Here is a 17,458-nt window from a genome sequence, read left to right as displayed (position 1 = left end):
ACCCTGTCTCCTCTCCATATTTGCCTTTGTACCCTGGTGCCTTCATTAGGCTCCCCTGACTAATTTTCACTTGAGATGAAATAAGAACAAAGGGGCTGTGATAAAACGCTAAGCACCAGGCATGCAAAAAATGCATTTGCAATATTACTATAATCTTAGATTTCATGGTGGAAATAGGTGAAAATCGGTGAAATAGCAAAAGCTTCAGAGAGGGAGGGGAGTTGGAGGGATGTGATGGAGAGAGATGAGGGAGGGGGTGCAGGAATATGAGTGTGTATGCATTTTCAAGGCGGTCTTTCTGTTGCAAGAAAAAAAACAGTAGTCTAACAGGAAAACGAATAGGTCGAGCTGCTGATGAAGGCATGCAAGTGCAATTTAGTGACGGAAACTGACGTTTGAGATCTTCATGTGTTAGTGGAGGCTTGCGAGATGGCAGTGTGTTTAATTTTAGTTCTAGATAGGTGGAATCACCTCAGCGGTGTGTGAAAGAGGGAGAGAGAGGCGAGGGAACAAGAGGGGAGGGGGCGGGGGTGTATGGACCTCACTGGCTACGGGACCTACAGGCACCCCGATTGTGCTCTGCTCTCATCATTTTTGGAGGTGAGGACAAAAGAAAAAAGGGGATATCGGAAGAAAGGCCCGGGATCTGAGTGTCGTGACGGGGCCCCCGACTTCGCCGCCGCTGGTCGGGGTTGTCTGGACTCAAAAGGGTGAGGGAAAAGCGGCGGAGCAGTCGACTCAAGACTGGGGTTTCCTGCCACAGCAGCGGGATTGTCACAAAACAGCCTTTCAGTCTTCGAGGGGCCTTGTATTGCTACGTTTTCAGGTATGCATTTGGAGTATGTTAGCTAGCCTGTCTCTGCCTGAGTTGCCTCTCCCTGGCAAACGTTAGCTCTGTTTATTCAAGGGAAATGTCAGGCTGCGTGATGATTATTTTCTGATGCAGTAGCCACACCAGGTCTCTTGCCAGTGTAACTGTTTCGTTATTTATGCTAGCTAACCCATTTACTCACAGCCCCACTGAATTTGTGAGGGGGAAACATCTGCACCTAATCACCTCTCTTTTGTAGCTAAACGCTGCTTGGCTGCCCCTTGCCTTTAGCCTGCTACATCTATCGCTTTATACACATCCTCAAATGCTCGTAATAATGTAATAAACGCAAATTGGCTAGCTTGCCACGATGCTAACTAGTGGTCTGTAGCGTAGCTAGCTTCTAACATATGCGGCTAGTTCGCATATTTAATTTGCAGTATGTGAGGTATTTTAGCTAACGCTAACCCCACAGAGCTAAAAGGCAGCACCACAAAGCTAATTGTAATGCGTATACCTTGCTATTAGCTAATGTAGCTACTAAAGCTGTTACAAAAGCAAGTGTTGCGTTGATGAGACGGCAAATGATCAAAATACAACAGAGCTGGCGTTTTGTCGTTGTCTGCGAAGAGCACTGCGTATGCTCTTATCAATATGTAGCCATGCAATTGATTGACTTGCTGACAGACTGCATTGAGCCAGTTTGTGTATAAATGCTGCACTGTTCTGTGTACTGTGAATGCTGCTGCCTGGTCATGCACAGTGAGCTGCTGTGATTAATTAGTAATCACAATATGAGCTCATAGACGGATGGAGATCAATAGTGTCCGTCTAACTTTACCAGTTGTACACTGCATTTACCCACTAGTTTTGAACCCTGAATGACACACTTGAACATTGACCTGTATGCAGTGCCTAGGACTCACTGTGATTTACAAGGTATGGCCAGTTTGTTTTGTAAGTCCTCCTGGTCTTGTTATTTTCCCACGTTTTTTCATTCAGCTGCTCATCTCTCTCTCTGTGTGTGTGTTTAAAAACCATACATTGGTGAAGATAGATTCACACTAATGATAAGATTGACAGACAGATAACACCAGTTATACTCATAGTCGTAATCATAAACAGGAATGGCTTGTTATTGCGTGTAAGTCTTTACCACAACAACAACAACAACAACAAAAAAAAAGTCACCTGAAGTTGTGTTTGGGCCATTAACTATTTTATAGTGTATTTGAGGCAGACAATAGAGGCTTATGTCACACATGGCAATTATGGGCACTGACCCGGTAAAGGTGGCGTCATCCCTTTAATTATCACCCATAATAATGAAAGCCCATTAAAACAAGTTAAATACACTAAAGTTAATGGTCTTTAGTCTGATTGTAAAGAGGTTGGAGAAGGACTGCTTCTGTCTTGGCTCCCAGATGTTGTTTGTTTACATGTGAAGTAGTGTTTGTGACCTTGCCTGTGTTACTTTGTTGCCTTAATTGCATGCTGCCGCTAACCCACTTTTCTCTCCACCAACTCCGTTTGTTATCAGTCAGAAGCGACAGCTTAGGCATGTATTGTTCGAGCTCCAGCCACAGTAAAGGCTGTACTCTTACTGCATGTTAAAAGAGCAGCATTGATATGAGGCCAGCAAGCCTTTTAAGTAGTGAAGTCAGGAGTTGAATGAATATGCAACATGGAAGTAATGTTAACATTATTGTTGGTTGGGTGAATCTATTTGTGATGGACCTGTGTGATTATTGTGGTGGGCCACTAAAAATAAATCCACTTATGGGAAATGCTGATGCAATCTGAAATATGTGAGTCTAGATCAGCACTGAGTTTTTCTTTTTCAGCGAACACAGCCTCAACAATTTGAAAGTAAGATCACCTAAGTTACAGAAAGCCTAAACAAAGGCTGAAAACTAAATTAATTAAATTCTTTTTTTCCCCCCTACATCTTATGTCTCTGCACGATTGTTGAAATTAATTGCTGAGTGAAAATAATCTTATTCAGACAAATGAATATCAAATCAGACCATATAAGTGGTGTAATATTATTGTATGCCCACAGTGCATTTCTCTTTATAATTATTTAATTACGGCAACAGAGCTGTTGCCTTAGCACAAGGTTTGGTAAATCAATAGCGCCTTTTCATTTTTGCATGCTAACTTTTTGGTTCATCTTTTGTATTTGCAGAGTTGTGAAGGCTTCTGGTCAGCAGCTGCTGGAATATGAACTTATCTGCATGGAAATACTGAAGAGAAACAGAAAACAGGAGCTTGAATTGACTGAACTTGAAGTGGAATAAATGGATTACCCTCCTTTGGAAAATTGTTGCCATGGAACTAGGTAGAATTAAATGATGGTTGACAGAAAAAACAAAGGTAAGACAGCTATATGCTGAAGACACAGGAGAGAACCAAGAAGAATCTGAACACAGTCGAGGAAAGAACAATTGCTAAATAGGGACCAAAGACTTCTACAGTCCGAAGGAATGCATTCAGTAGCAAAAAAACTCAAAGAAGAAAACAGTATTTCAAAGGGAATGACCAAGAAAAAAAAACATCTCCAAAAGTATTCCACTCTGCATCCAAGAGCTGCTGAGAATATCAATGGATTGTTTACCTCTGGGAGTGTTTAGTGAGGGTCTGTATGCAGACCTCTTGATTCACGTTACTGCAGTTTTCGTCTCATACAGGTGTGAGTCAGGTCCCGGCAAACTGAAGGATTGCTGTGACGGAACAGAGTCTCAATGGTTTTATTGAGAAGTTTTTTTTTTTATTTTTTATTTTTTTTGCCCAAGATGTTGTTGGATCACAGCATAATTTAATCCTAACATAGCTCTGGTTGCTTGAGCTGTGACTATTGCAGAGTGTATACATGTAAAGACATTGAGGTTGAACATCTCACACGGTTGTGCTTCAGTCGTCCGTGATATCATTGCCTGCCCAGTGCCAAACAGCTTCATGGAAGGGACTGCACTCTTTTAGTCTTGTATTTTTCTGCGTTAGAAACCTGCTTCACCACATATCTCTTTTTTCTTTTGGAAAATTTACTTTTTAAGGCCTTTTTTAGAACCATTAACTATACTATCATCCAGTTGAAGAAGTAAGATTTTCACCATTTGGCCTTCATATATTGATAAAATCATCATCTGTTAAACCTCCCTATCCACTCTCTGCTACAAAAAAAAGTGATCATAACATCTGCGATATATATTTCTCAGCTTGAACTCTTTGGTGGATTTCGAAAGCATTTCCTTGTTTTACTGCCAGGCCATAGACTCTCTTTTTGTCATTTATGGTTACTGCCGTAAGCCTTCCAGTTTCTGATCAGAAGCATTCCCTGGTATAGACACTGACAGTTATTTCCGTTTTTAATCCAAACTTGGAAAAACAATGCAGAATTTTTCTAACAGTCCAGCTCCCCCTTCTGTCCCCCCGGGGTTCAGTGGGAGGGGTGGAGGAGGACCTCCGTATCCCCCTCAGCCAGCAGATCCCCAGATCTCCCCAAGGATGACAGATGATTACGTGGGGATGCAACAGCAGAGCCTGCACAGAGGCCATCACCACCCCACTCAAGCCAGCCACATGCTTGCTTACAGTGCGAGAAACAGAGGAGCTGTGGAGCCACCGCCAACACAGGGTAACATTCACAGTGGCAACTCTAACAACCCTTACAGGAAGGACGTCATGGATTATTATTTTTCAATGGGTGGAAAGGACAGACACAGAAGGGGGGGCATGGGTTATGGGGCAGGGTTTGGATACCCTAACATTGATGGACATATACCCCACCAGTACCGGCATGCTGGATCTGGCTCTGCACCATCATCTGGCCTCATGTCACCATATCCAGTAGACTATGGTTCCAGTGCTGGTTCAGGTGGAGGTGCTGGTGCTGGAGCGTTCTCTCCTTCTCATCAGTACAATATGAGTCAGAACCCTGCAATGCAGTCAGTGCCAGGTTCTCAAATGCAACACCGCCAGCATGGGCAAACCTTCACAGCTGTTCCCCATGGACAGCAACTTAGGAGCTATCCACATTCTGGGCACAGAATGACTCCTCAGTACCCACACTACTCCCCACAGGGTGGAGCATCTACGGGGTCATCAGGAATGTACAGCCCCCCTCCGCAGCGATATCTGGACGGGGCTTCGAGCACTGGGTTCGATCCCAAAGTCAACAGCTCTCCCAGTGTCAACTCCAGTTCAAACTCAGTCTCCAGTTCAGTTGCTGCTAACAATGTAGGGCCAATGGAGAATGTTCAGCAGAGTTACCATGCTTCAAATTATCCTGGATATTCCCCACAGACTCATTCACTTCACAAGCAAGTCACACTACAGCACCGTAACTCGCAGCACAATTTAGGGGTAGGTTATGACAACTCTCTCAAGATGCAGCACCAGGGCCCGTCTCCAGGCTCTGTATATGCTAAACATCATCAAGCATCCAATCCCAGTATACCTCAAGCAGCATCTCAAGAAATATCTAAATCACCAATGCATCCCAATGCTCAACAAACCCAAATTAACCAAAACTTTAGCCCAATATCCAACCCCTCTCCAGCGGCCTCTGCAGTGCATTCCCCCAGTTGTAGCTCCTCTCCTTCCCCTTTGATGGGTGTCTCAGAGGCACATGGAAACCCCTCAGGTCATGGTCCGTCACATCCTCCAACATCAAACCCCCGTAGCAGCCATGGTCAAGGTAGATTACTGCAGACCATGCCTCAGTTAAGTCCCACACCCAACTCAAATAGCAGCATTAGTAGTTGTGGTAGCAGTGGCAGTCATAAAGCTCACAGCATGAGTGCAGTTGGAGGGAGCAGTCTTCCTCCAACAGGCCGCAACAAAATGGGTCTAGTCACAGGAATTGGATCTCGAGAGGAAGGCTCCTCTGTTTATTCAGCTTCTCCACATGACAAAATGCAGGATGCTGGCCTGAATAGTCTTAATGCTTTGAGCTCACAAGTAGCCAATTTACCAAACACAGTTCAGCACATGCTCCTCACTGACACAGTGCTGTCACAGAAGAAGGGGAAAGATGGGGGGCAGATGCAACAGGCAACACATGGCGTGCCCCCATCCCAACCAAGGAGTCGAAATGCAAGTGCAGCCTCAAGTACGAGTACAGTTAAAGATGGAAGTGCAGTGGGGATTGGTGATGGTGCAAGTTTAGATGCTGGCACTGATGAAGACTCTTCATTGATGCCACTTGGAGGCTCATCTGGGACCAAGGTGGAGCGTGAGGAGCAGTTTTCTGAGGGGGAACGTGGGAGAGTGAGACAGATGAGCGGTGCAAGCAGTGGATCTGAACCAACTGGCTATCACCCTCCATCTCAGACTCAAACACAGACTGGACAAGCAACAAATGTTAAAACAGTCACCTCTGATTCACCGTCAAAAGAAGCACTTGCTTCTGAAACAAAAGCAGATGAAGCTCACGTTCCCTCTTCATCATCATCTCCATCCTTTGGATGTCAGTCATCAGAGACTGGCCCAACTTCACATTCAACACCTCCAGTTTCCTCATCCCCCTCATCCACCTCCTCCAGTATTCCTCCTCCACAGCCAAATTGTGTCTCAGAGCCTGGTTTAACATATAATGACCACCGAGGTGGCCATAGGAAGACAACAGAAATTAAAAATGAAGTCCTCAAAAAAGAAAGTGAAGGCTCAGTCGAGAAAACAGAGAAAGGCAGCAGCCAGATGCAACGAGATGGAGAAGTCAATACACAAAATGGTCAGGACAAAGAAAATAGGTTGCACACGGCATCCAGATTACACAATAATGAGAAGGAAGAAAAGCACACATCTGAGGAACAGCAGAGTGCCAGTAGTGTTGGTGTGATTGTTTCAGCCCGCTCTGAGGGAAGTCACACTGAAAAAGGCAAGCATCCCCAAGACAACTGTATCGAAGAGAAACAGTCACACTCTTACTTTAGAGAGTCAAGCAGCCATAATGGGGAAGAAGGTGTAGATCTGAGTATATATTCTTCCCTTCATCAGAAATCAAATTTTGGACGACCTCAAAATCCTCCCCAGTCTGGACCACATAAATATGGCCACCCAGAATCAACATATGGCTCAGATCTGACAATGAAGAACAGAGGGAGGGCTGGCCCAGCGGGTGCAATGGAATCAAATTCCAGATACCTGGGGTACCAACAATCACAAACTGGTTATGGTCCTGCACATCCTAAAGATGCTGGCTCTGTAGCAGAGGCTTTGGTGAAGAGAGGGCAGGGAGCAGGAGCTAAAGGTCATGAGGATAATTCACAAATGCAGCAATTTCCAAGCCTTTTACAAGAGGTTCTTCAAGGTTACAATTTAGATAGACGTTATGGCAGACCAGAACAGGCATTTCCTGCCCATCTCCATGTCCAGCAGCAGTTTCAATCCAGACACCCGTATAGCATGACTGAAAGTATGAGGGTGCAAAGTGGAGTAAATGAGGTTTTGGCTCATTCTGCCCAAATGGGTAGCTCTGGAAAGCCCCCGCATCCAAATCAGAGGCATGGAAGTGACCCTGATTTTACCACAGATCCTCATTCCTCAGTGAAGTCAGATGTGTCAAATGCTAAGATACTGCAAAATGCTGAAAAAAATGAAGTGGGTCTGTCCCAGAGTCAGTTACCACAGCCTACAGATTCTCGGCAGCCCCCACCGAAACATATAAACTTAGCTGACTTTTCTCTACCACAGAGGAAAGCATTATCTAATGTGTCCACCCCATCCTCTGCTGTGCAAGAGCTCCTTTTGCAAGAGCCAGAGCCGTTAACAGGCAGTATTGGTCAAACAGAGTCTCAAAAATCATCAGGCTCCGTATTAGCCCCATCAGAGCGACGCTCTGTCATCTGTGATGTGTCGCCAAACCGACGCAGCACACCAGAGAGGGACAGGGAAAGTGACAGAGAGAGGGAGCGGGAGAAAAGTCAGAGTGGAGCCTCAGTGATTCAACAGCCATTTTCCTCTCCAGCAGCAGCCAATGATCTGAGTAAAAAGGATGCTGGAGAGAAACAAATGGTGAAAATGGAAACAGCATCAAAAGAGGCTGGCCTAGACGCTGCAAATTTACAAACTGATCATGGCAGTGGTGGAGCTAATGAGGCTGATATGGAGTATCATGCCAAGTCTGTTCACTCATCTGTTCTAATGAACGCTGACCCCTATAGGCGAGGTAGTGTTGATATCTCAGCCTTGCCTTCTCATCCTATGAGCACCAATCCCTTATCTTCACCTTCAAGGCATCAGTCCTATCTTCATGGTGTTGATTTATCAACTTGCAGTGGCAGCACTTTTCCTGCATATCGATTTGGAGACACAAGAGAAGGAAATATGATGCCACGCAGTAACCCCCATTTTCCCTCCCACCATCCTTACCACAATTTATCCCCCCAGACTCAGTCCACGAATAAGCTTCAAATGTATCCTCACCCTCGTGGCCCCCCTCATCACCCCCATGACATGAGCGACTGGGTAAAAGCAATGAACAGGCCATCAAAGGACATGATGATGCAGCCTGGTTCTTCTCCAGGAAGACATAAGGTCAGCCAATCAGAACAGAGACAGAGGATGATCTCCCAAACTGATATGCCCGGTGAACAACATGCAGGCAAAACTTCACTCCATCATCAAAGCGCCTTCTTTGATTTGAAAATGTGGGAGTCAACACACTCTGGAAGAGACGGTGCCAGAGTGATAGAGGGAGACTCCTACTACAGAACACAACCACCTCCCCTACCTCCTCCCCCCCCTCCTCCTGTTCCTGTAGCCTCACACAGCCATGTTCCTCCACAGATGATTCCTGGCCAAAATGCTGCTGAACCTGAGGTCTCCAGAGGACCCACAGAGGAAGCCAAACATCCCTGCCCACCCCCTCCACCCAGCTCCTCTAAGCCTTCTGCTGACATCAACTCCACTCAGCCACAGGTGCAGCGCCAGACTAAAACTGGAGGTTCTGGAGACACTAATCCGCTAATATTGCGAAGGAGAGTTCGTTCTTTTATCTCTCCTATTCCCGCCAAAAGGCAACTCCAGGATGTGTCTCAGCCGAGGGCTGCCACAAATTCACACCACTCTCCTGGGGCTCAGTCTGAGTCTAGCCATCACAATGAAGATGACTCATCCAGTTCAGATATCCCATGTCCCAGGCTGTCGTCCCCTTTGCTCGGAGAGAATATCTATTCACAACCTCTGTCTCCATCAAGTGGTAATACCAAGGTTTTGCCTCCCAGGAAAGGACGAGGTTTGAAACTGGAGGCAATAGTGCAGAAAATCACCCCAAATATTAAAAAGCCAGCAGGCCATGCTGATGATGAGTCAAATCATTACCCAGGCTTCTCTCACTCAGACATACCACCGTTTAATGATTCACAGGACCAAGACTTAACACATTTCCCCAGGGTCACAGGAGGAGATGATAGTTACATGGATGAAAGTCACTCATTAAATGACATGATTCCCTTCAGAGTAGTTGATGAGACTGGGCCTTTACCTCCGTCTGCCTATCCATGTGATCCTCATCAGACTTCCCAGACTCTAAAACAAGACTTTGACTTTGGATTAGGAGCTGCTGTGGCATCAGCATCTGGTGATAAGGAGGATTTCACTTTGCTCGGACCTTTACCCCCTCCTCCGCCTCTTCCACGCCCAGTCCAGGGCTCCCCACCTCCATCTTCGTCTGCGCTGTCTGACATTCAACATTTCACCAACACTTACCAGCAGCTTGAGACAAGAAGAGGAGAGCAGTCCGCTGCTAATCTTCTTCGACAGAAACTTCAAGAATCTGGCATTGGATTTGATGATTATCCTGGCAGTGACTACTATGGAACCACCCCACCCCACCACAGCCAGGCTCAAGGACACATGCTGAATAGACAACATCAGATGTCTGCTGTTAGGTCCAGTTTGTCACCACAAGATTCTAAGCCAGCAGAGAGTGTCGTGCCTAAAGGCTATTTCCCATCTGGCAAGAAGAAGGGCAGGCCCGTAGGGAGCGTGAATAAACAAAAACGGGCCCAGAACCCAGCCCAAACACAGGCGCAGGGCCAGTCTCAGGCCCAGGCTCCGAGCACAACTCTGAGTGCCCCTCCAGCCCCACCCGCTCCAACTACAGCTGCTGCCACCCCACCGATAGTGCAGACTGCCAGCAGCCCGCCAGACCCTGCAGCACCACCTCTGACAGACAATAAAAGCACTCCCCCTCTGGCCCCACCCATTTTAACCCAGGTAGTGAAAGTGGATGTTGAGAGTGAGGACACACAGCCAGAGAGTGAGATCAAACCTGTGCGAAGAAGACGCAGAGGTGTGAAAGATGAAGATGAGCCTCTAGAAGCGAGAGGACGACAGAGGAGGAGAAGGAGGGGAGCAGCAGCAGCAGCAGCAGCAGCAGCAACGTCACCATCAGTGGCCAAAGATGACCCAGATACACCTTTAGGGGCTGGAGGGAGCCTGGCCTCAAATAGAGTATTCATAGATCCAAATAGGAAGGGCCCATTTGTTCCACACATACACGTGGAGAACAAAATACCAGAGATTGGGGCAGTGTGCACCATTGTAAATGCTGAGGAAGACAAGATGAAAGGAGAGCGTAGTGCAGTCGGAGGGAAAGCAGGCGGGAGTGGAATTGATTCTCTCCTGACCTCAGCTCTTTCCTCCCAGTTATCTAGGAGAGAGAGAGAATCAGAGAAAAGGGAGCCAGACGAGGTGGAAACTACCCTTCAGTCAGGAAAAGCACTTCCTTCATCTGGCTATGTTGTTGCAGGCCCCGTGATTACTGAGACCAATCACTCTGGTCGCCTTCTTTGCTGCCTGTGTCAGAAATGGGCAAATTACAAACACCTTGGAGATCTCTATGGGCCTTTCTATCCAGCTGAATATGCTGCAAAGCTTCCCAAGAACCAGCCCCAGGTCAAACAATGTCAGACAACCACAGGCACAAACAAAACAGGACCAAATTCAGACATAAGCTCAAATGCTTTGAGCACTATCCAAGACACACAAACACAAGATGCTCAGTTTACCAAGCCCTCAACTGAGAGTGACTGTGCCATCAGCCTAGATTCAAACCCAACATCTCTTACCACTACAGTCAGAACTGCCTCCATAGCTGTAAGAGAGGATATGATGATGCACATGGCTGGCAAGCTCAGTAGCGCTCCATCCTGCTCCTCCCCCACCACCAGTAAAACAACGTCTCTAACCTGGGACATGAATCTAGATATCCGACCTATCCCTGAGCTTAAGAGAGAGCCAGACCTTGAGGCTGACCAGCAACAGGCACGAAAACAGCAACAGCTGCAGCCAGCGACAGACGAAGCTCAACAGCGACCTCAACACAGAAAGCTGACCTCACACCCCCGTTTTAAAAGGAGGCACAAATCTAGTGAGGAGTCCCCCAGAATGGTGCCATCCAACAGTAAGGCGTCCCTGCCCTTCCAGCCCCCTCCGCCAGCCTTGGACTCCTTGGGACCCCTGGCACAACTTGCCCAGCTGCCTCAGATGCCCATGGACCCAGAGGAGCTGTGGGTCCACGAAGGATGTATAGTGTGGACCAGTGGGGTGTACCTTGTCAATGGGAGACTGTATGGCCTGCAGGAGGCACTAGATGGCGCCAGAGAAACAGTGAGTGTCCTGTGTTTATTTTGTATTGTTTTTGGGGGATATTTCATGTTTATAACTTGTTATTTCTGGTGTTTACTGCAGCTGTTCAAAAGGTGGTTTCTGAATGTCAGTGTTTTATATTTTATGACATATGTAGATGTTCCATAGTATATTATTATTCTAATAGTCTTACATGTTTATTGATTTCTATCGTTTTTCTAGGCCCTGAGCTGTTCTTTCTTGTCTCGTACAGTTTTAAGATGCATTCATTTCTCTGCCTCTCTCTCTCTGCTCAGTGCTGCTCATACTGTGAGATGGTTGGCTCAACCCTGGGCTGCTACAGTAAAGGCTGTACACTTCGCTACCACTACCTGTGCGCCATTGAAGCAGGTGAGTGACAGCATTAAATACAGATGTACCGTAAAAAGTGAGTTAGCATAACCTACTGTTTTCCAATAAGGGATATTTGTGCCTGTTTAATCCTCTGAACCCCAAGCAGTTTCTGGGTGTTTTTTTTTCCTCCTGTTATATTTCTACTCACTGTTGGCTCATTTTTCACTGCGATATATACAAGTAATATATATATATATATAAGTCCTTTCAAAACCACGGCTGGGCTGTGGTGTTCAGAGGGTTAACGTAGCACACGAAGCTACTGTAAAACACAAATATCGTTTTTCACTGTCTTTCACTCTTCCAGATTGTTCTCTGAATGAAGATAACTTCTCACTGCGGTGTCCGAAGCACAAGGTAAAGAAGGAGAGGTTGGTTTGCATACAGTTTCTTGGGAAATCTTGTTTTGTGTGTTACAGTCAATATCCTGTCTGCTTTTCCTTTGCCACTGTAGTTCCTCACCACTCAATCACTGACTGAGCCGTTACACTTCATTTCCATCAATCTCTCCTTCTGACCCCGTGTATTTTCTTTTTCTTTCCCTCCGTCTCTCACCGCTCCTCCTCCCCTCTTTGCTCAGTTTACCCAGAGCATCCGGCCAGCCAAGTCCGTTTACCTGGAGCAGTCAGAGAGAGGCTGAGAGAAACGGAGAAGAAGAAGAGACGCAGTAGTCTGGGAGCTGTAAGTTTGGCCTCAGTTATATATGTATTTGGTCATCCAAACACATCCTGATTTTTGTTCTTTCTTCCTCTCAAAATTTGAATGAAAACACCTTTCAGAGTGTGAACTAGTGTGCCAGACCGGTCCATCCACCTAAAACCATAGAGACTGAAAAATACAGCTTCCCTAATTGGATGTTGGCGTGTAATGTAATGCTGCTCTGTAGCCGAGTGTAAAACCCCACCTCACCACCCAACGGGTTCGATCGCCGCAAATAGATTTTCATCAGGGAAACGCAGCCTTTTCATTCTTTTGTGGAAGACTGTAAATGGACACTAAGTTGTTCTCTCAGGCCTCTTTATATTCAGACAGTTTAATTTCACACAGTAATACTACTCCATACTCTTTGTTGCTCGTACTTGGACTCCTGCTGAGGAAAATCATCGTGCTCTCACACTCCTCCTCACCTCACCCTGAGTGGCTGTGCTCCTGCCTGTCACTCCTTTTCACTGCCTCCCCCTCACTTTCAATCTATTCTGTCCTCATAGAAACTAAAGACATGCAACACCTTATCTCTCCTTTTCTTTCTCTTTGAGGTTGCAGCAGAATGCTAATGGTATGCTAAGGATTTAGAGGCTTTTTCACCTCACTTCATCATGTTTTGAGAATATATTCCTGACTGTAACCAAACACACAGCGATAGACACCTGATCAGAGTGAAGTTTACCTGGTAACAGCTGTTTGACTTGGCACAAATGAAGTTTTACTGTAGAAATCACTTTTTATGCCTCTAAGGTGGTGACAGCTGCACCGGAGACATTATGTGTTAGGGTTGTCTGGGATGGACGCTTTGAGGGGATTTCTTCAAATTTGGCACAAACGTTCACTTGGATGCCAGAGGTCAAAGGTCACAGTGACCTCACTAAACACATTTTTGGCCACAACTCAAGAATTCATACACTGATTAAGACAGAATTTCATGCAAATGTCTGATAGGATAATATAATTAAGTGATGACATTTTACATCCAAAAGGTCAAAGGTCAGCTTCACTGTGACATCATTATGTTAACTCAGGAACAGAAGGCAGATTGTGGCCATATTTCACATGTGGTCAGATACTGAATTGGTGACTCTAATCTTGTGCGTCCACCTTCAAACTGCTGATTGTTTAGATCTTCTGTGCTGTCGGGTTGAAGATGTGTGTGAAGCATCCATGTTTTACAATGTGCAGCTTCTGTGCAGCAACATCCAGTAGTAGTCCATGACAAGTTCATTGGTTCTGCTGATGTTGAGCTTCAGGTGATTGTTGTTGCTCCATGTGATGAAGCTCTCTATCAGTCCTCTGTCCTCCTCTGGAAAAAAGTCTCTAAGTGAAGACAGCATGTTTCTCTCTGGAAATTTTTAATATGTCAGTATAGTGATAACTTCCGCTTTGCCAATAAATCCTCTTAAAATCCCCTTAATTTAAATTCCCTCAAAGTCTTCACTACATATATAAATCTTGTCAGACATGGACGGAAACTAAAGCTTGACTTGACAACCACGAGGCGGTAATTCAGGTTTCAGATTCATTCAATTAGAAGTTTGGGTACATGCCTGAACTCGCACATACATATCTAAACAACGTGGAGGTTGTCAGCGAGTTGGATAATCAGTAAAGGATTGTGGGTAATGCACGGGCCATGATGATGATGACGACGCTAACCTCGTTTTTTTTGTGTTCCCTTTCCTAGGTTAGTTTGGATAATAGAAGACTGAGAAATGAATCTTGTTTGTGATGCAGCCCCCAATGTGAAAGGACAGGACTGGCATCTGTGACAGAGAACAACTAAAGGGAATGTACAATTTCTCAATGGGAATCAGCGTTATTTACATTTAAGACAATGGAGAAACCTTTTTTTTTTTCTAAGAGAATTGTTGCTCTTTACTTAAAAGCAGAAAAAAAAAGAAAAAAAAAACATGGACATGCAACATAGAGGAACGGAGCTACAAGTTAAAAAAAAACAACAAAAAACTACAAACATCAAGCGGAAAAAAATGAGACGTCAAGACTGATGGAGGAACTAAAGGAACTTTTCTGTAAAGAACAAAAGAAACAGACTTCCTCTCTAGGCTCACTTTGATTTTCCTCAGACACCCGTAAAGTGTTAAACTCTTATTTTATCATCAGTTACCTTTGTTTTCTGGTTTTCTTTTGAAGAGGCGTATTGGGAGCAAGTTGGGTGTCAAACCCAGGAAAGAAAAGGAGAGAATTTTGTATCCTCTCACAAGTAGTATCTTATCTTATATTAGGATGACAATTATTACTTTTGTCTTCATCATTATTTTGTATCCTCCTCATTATTTACTCATGAAAGTGGATGTATCTCACATTATATTCAGTCAACACATGAACTGGATTTTTGTTTTTTTCATTCCTGGAGAGGGAAGAGCCAGAGCGATGTCTGGAATGTCAGGGTCGAGTTTGCCACAAAGACATTATTGCCTTGGAGAACGGACATCTGTTGCCTTTCAAAAGTCACGTGTGTGAATGAGAAGTGAGTGTGTGTGAGAAACTGAAAAATGCCGATATTTGGGTCTTTGATTCCATTTTGGTCCTTTTGAAAAGTGTTCTTATTTTTCATCACTGGGGTTTTTACGGTACAGATAGTATTCATGAAAAATCAGATGGACACAGTCTTATTTTTCAAGTACAAATGTTCGTAATGTGCAAAGAGAAGGATGGAGCCTTGTAAGCGGAGGAGATAACACTATGGACTAACGCGTGTCCGCTGTCTTTAACCGTGCTGAGGGGAAAAGATGGCGGATGGGACGCTGAGGAGTTTTCATCGGTGTGGAACTGTGTGCAGGCTGCGTTGGTTCTACTAAGGAAGAAGTTACTTTTGACTGACAGGCGTCAGTCCCTCGGACAGTGGTGAAACGTTTTATGCGAACTTTGGAGAGGGTGTCATACGAAGGCTGTGATTGGCCAACTGTACTGGCGAACGGGGGAGCAAGCCTTACCAAGTACTTTTGAATGGTTTCATTCTTCAGCGACACAGCAGCGATTTGATGGGGAGATGCAAAATCCATTCAAAAGAAGCATTGCCATAAAATTTAAAAGTGAGTCATACATGGTGTTGTCTTTATCATTTTTTATTGTTATTCTTGTAAAAAAAAAAAAAAAAAAAGTCAAGCTGAGAAGAAGACAGTTACACTATCAAAACCATGCTGTATTAGAAACCTGTCAATATGTATATGAATTATGAATACACTCAAAAAATGCTTCAAGTATGCTCCTCTTCTTATTTCTCAGACATGTTTTTTGTCACCTTTGTTGCACTGATAAAACAGCCTATTTCAGTTTCACCCGACATTTTTCTGCCCCAATTTCGTTTCCACTTTTACCAAACTCCGTTCCCGCCTCGCTTTTTCTGCACGTGTTCTGAAATACAGAAGCCATCCCCGTCTCTATTTCTGTTCTGTACACACACCCACGCTTCATCTCTTCCTCGTTTCTTCTTCCTGTCTTTTCAGTTTGAAGGGAGTGCATAACCCCGTTCTGGCTCTCTCAGGCTGTCTTTAGAGGACAGGTTAGGAGTGCACTCAAGTCAAGACACTTTTGTAACAGGTCAAGGATTCTGTGTTTCTGTCAATCAGTGTCTGAAGAAACTGTGACACTGGAGAATTTCATTGAAGGAAAGTTAAGCAGCTTCAATGTAAAAATAGATGCTTAAAACCAAAAGGTCTGATTGCAGAGAAAAGAAAACAGTTCCATTAAAAAAGAATAGATGAACTTGGCTGTTAAACCTCCACACAATGGCTTCAACTGACAGTTAAAAACTCACCAATGTTATCGTGAACCAGCACTGACATTAAGATTTTAAGTGAAAACAAAGAGTTCAGATAATTAAAAGTAACATAAATGTAGAAATAACTGCAAGTATGAATGGTCCCAATAGAGCTAAATGTTAACCAATTGTACTTGGACTACTAAAAGTAATAACTTAATGTTGAAATAGATGGATTAAAGTAATGGATAAACAGTGAAATTGTGAACTACAAGTAATGCCTGAATTGTGGAATAGCTAAAAGTATTGGAGAAACCGTGAAATACGCAAAGGTCTTGTAGTAATGGCTACAAGTATAAATGCTTGAAAGGGATAATTGGCTATAGCCAAATAGCTATAGCATGGATAAACTGGTGGAATAGTTGGTTCAAACTGATGACTAACTGGTTGAAATAGATAGCTAAAGTTAATGCGTAGTGGTTGAAGTATACAGCTTAGCTTCAATTGCAAGGGAAATAGTGAAATATCTGGTAATGCATAAACAGCTGAAGTAGTTAAAATCATGGACAAGTGGTTAAAATAGATGCTATAGCTAGAACTAAAGGTTGAAATACACAGGTAGAACTACAATACCAGTGGTCAAATATCTAAAAGTAAAGGATAAATGGTAGTAAATGGTGGTAGTAACCAACAAATGTAAACTAAAAATGGACACTTTAACTGTATGAAAACAATTATTGTAACACTATTATATGATTAACTGTATTAAACAACATCCAGTTTATGATATCATGTCTTTCTAAAAGTGGCAACAACATGAAACTTTACATTGAAGTGATTGTGTTGACTGCAGTTATGAAATAATCTGCCCGTAGCCTCACAGGGACACACGGTCCACGGTGAAAGTTGGTGTCCAGATAAGGTGCTGCAAAGCAATATGGTCCATGTATCAGTGTGTAGGCTGTCTGACATGTTTATTCACCATTTCAAGGTCATGTTGATTTTCACATCAAAACAGTGAGCGCTGCATGCCCTCACAGGCTGGAGAGCTTCGGAAGAGGGGCCAGATAAGAGGAGAGGTGAAAGAAATAGATCAAAATGAGTCGAGGAATCAGAATGAAAACAGATGGAACAGAGTTGTCTGCTCTGGATTTGTACGGATGGATTAAAGAAGAGGCGTGTCCGTGTGATATGCTCACAGTGGTGTCTGACCGCTGGGGTCGGAT

General features: G+C 44.4%; 1 protein-coding gene and 1 long non-coding RNA gene across 3 annotated transcripts; one reads left to right on the top strand and one right to left on the bottom strand.

Moving 5' to 3' along the window:
* The first annotated feature begins 239 nt into the window (after positions 1-239).
* On the top strand, positions 240-15,732 carry tcf20 (transcription factor 20). 2 transcript variants are annotated; one of them, XM_076751727.1, is made up of 6 exons: positions 240-826; positions 3,000-11,428; positions 11,704-11,797; positions 12,108-12,157; positions 12,381-12,481; positions 14,196-15,732. In XM_076751727.1, exons 2-5 carry the CDS (start codon positions 4,202-4,204, stop codon positions 12,438-12,440), a joined length of 7,431 nt encoding a protein of 2,476 aa, XP_076607842.1. In that variant the 5' UTR covers positions 240-826; positions 3,000-4,201; the 3' UTR covers positions 12,441-12,481; positions 14,196-15,732. The 2 variants fall into 2 exon arrangements, with proteins under 2 accessions (XP_076607842.1, XP_076607841.1); XM_076751726.1 differs by having other exon boundaries at positions 12,108-12,171.
* Positions 15,541-17,435, bottom strand: LOC143333637 (uncharacterized). The gene is made up of 2 exons (XR_013078292.1): positions 16,677-17,435; positions 15,541-16,642 (listed from the first exon to the last, which is right to left on the bottom strand). It is a non-coding gene; the product is annotated as an uncharacterized LOC143333637 (long non-coding RNA).
* Positions 17,436-17,458: the final 23 nt, after the last annotated feature.

Source organism: Chaetodon auriga, chromosome 16, assembly GCF_051107435.1.
Source record: "Chaetodon auriga isolate fChaAug3 chromosome 16, fChaAug3.hap1, whole genome shotgun sequence".
Lineage (NCBI taxonomy): Eukaryota > Metazoa > Chordata > Actinopteri > Chaetodontiformes > Chaetodontidae > Chaetodon > Chaetodon auriga.
Note: the sequence above shows the minus strand (reverse complement) of the source record. Positions and strands in the feature narration are given on the sequence as shown.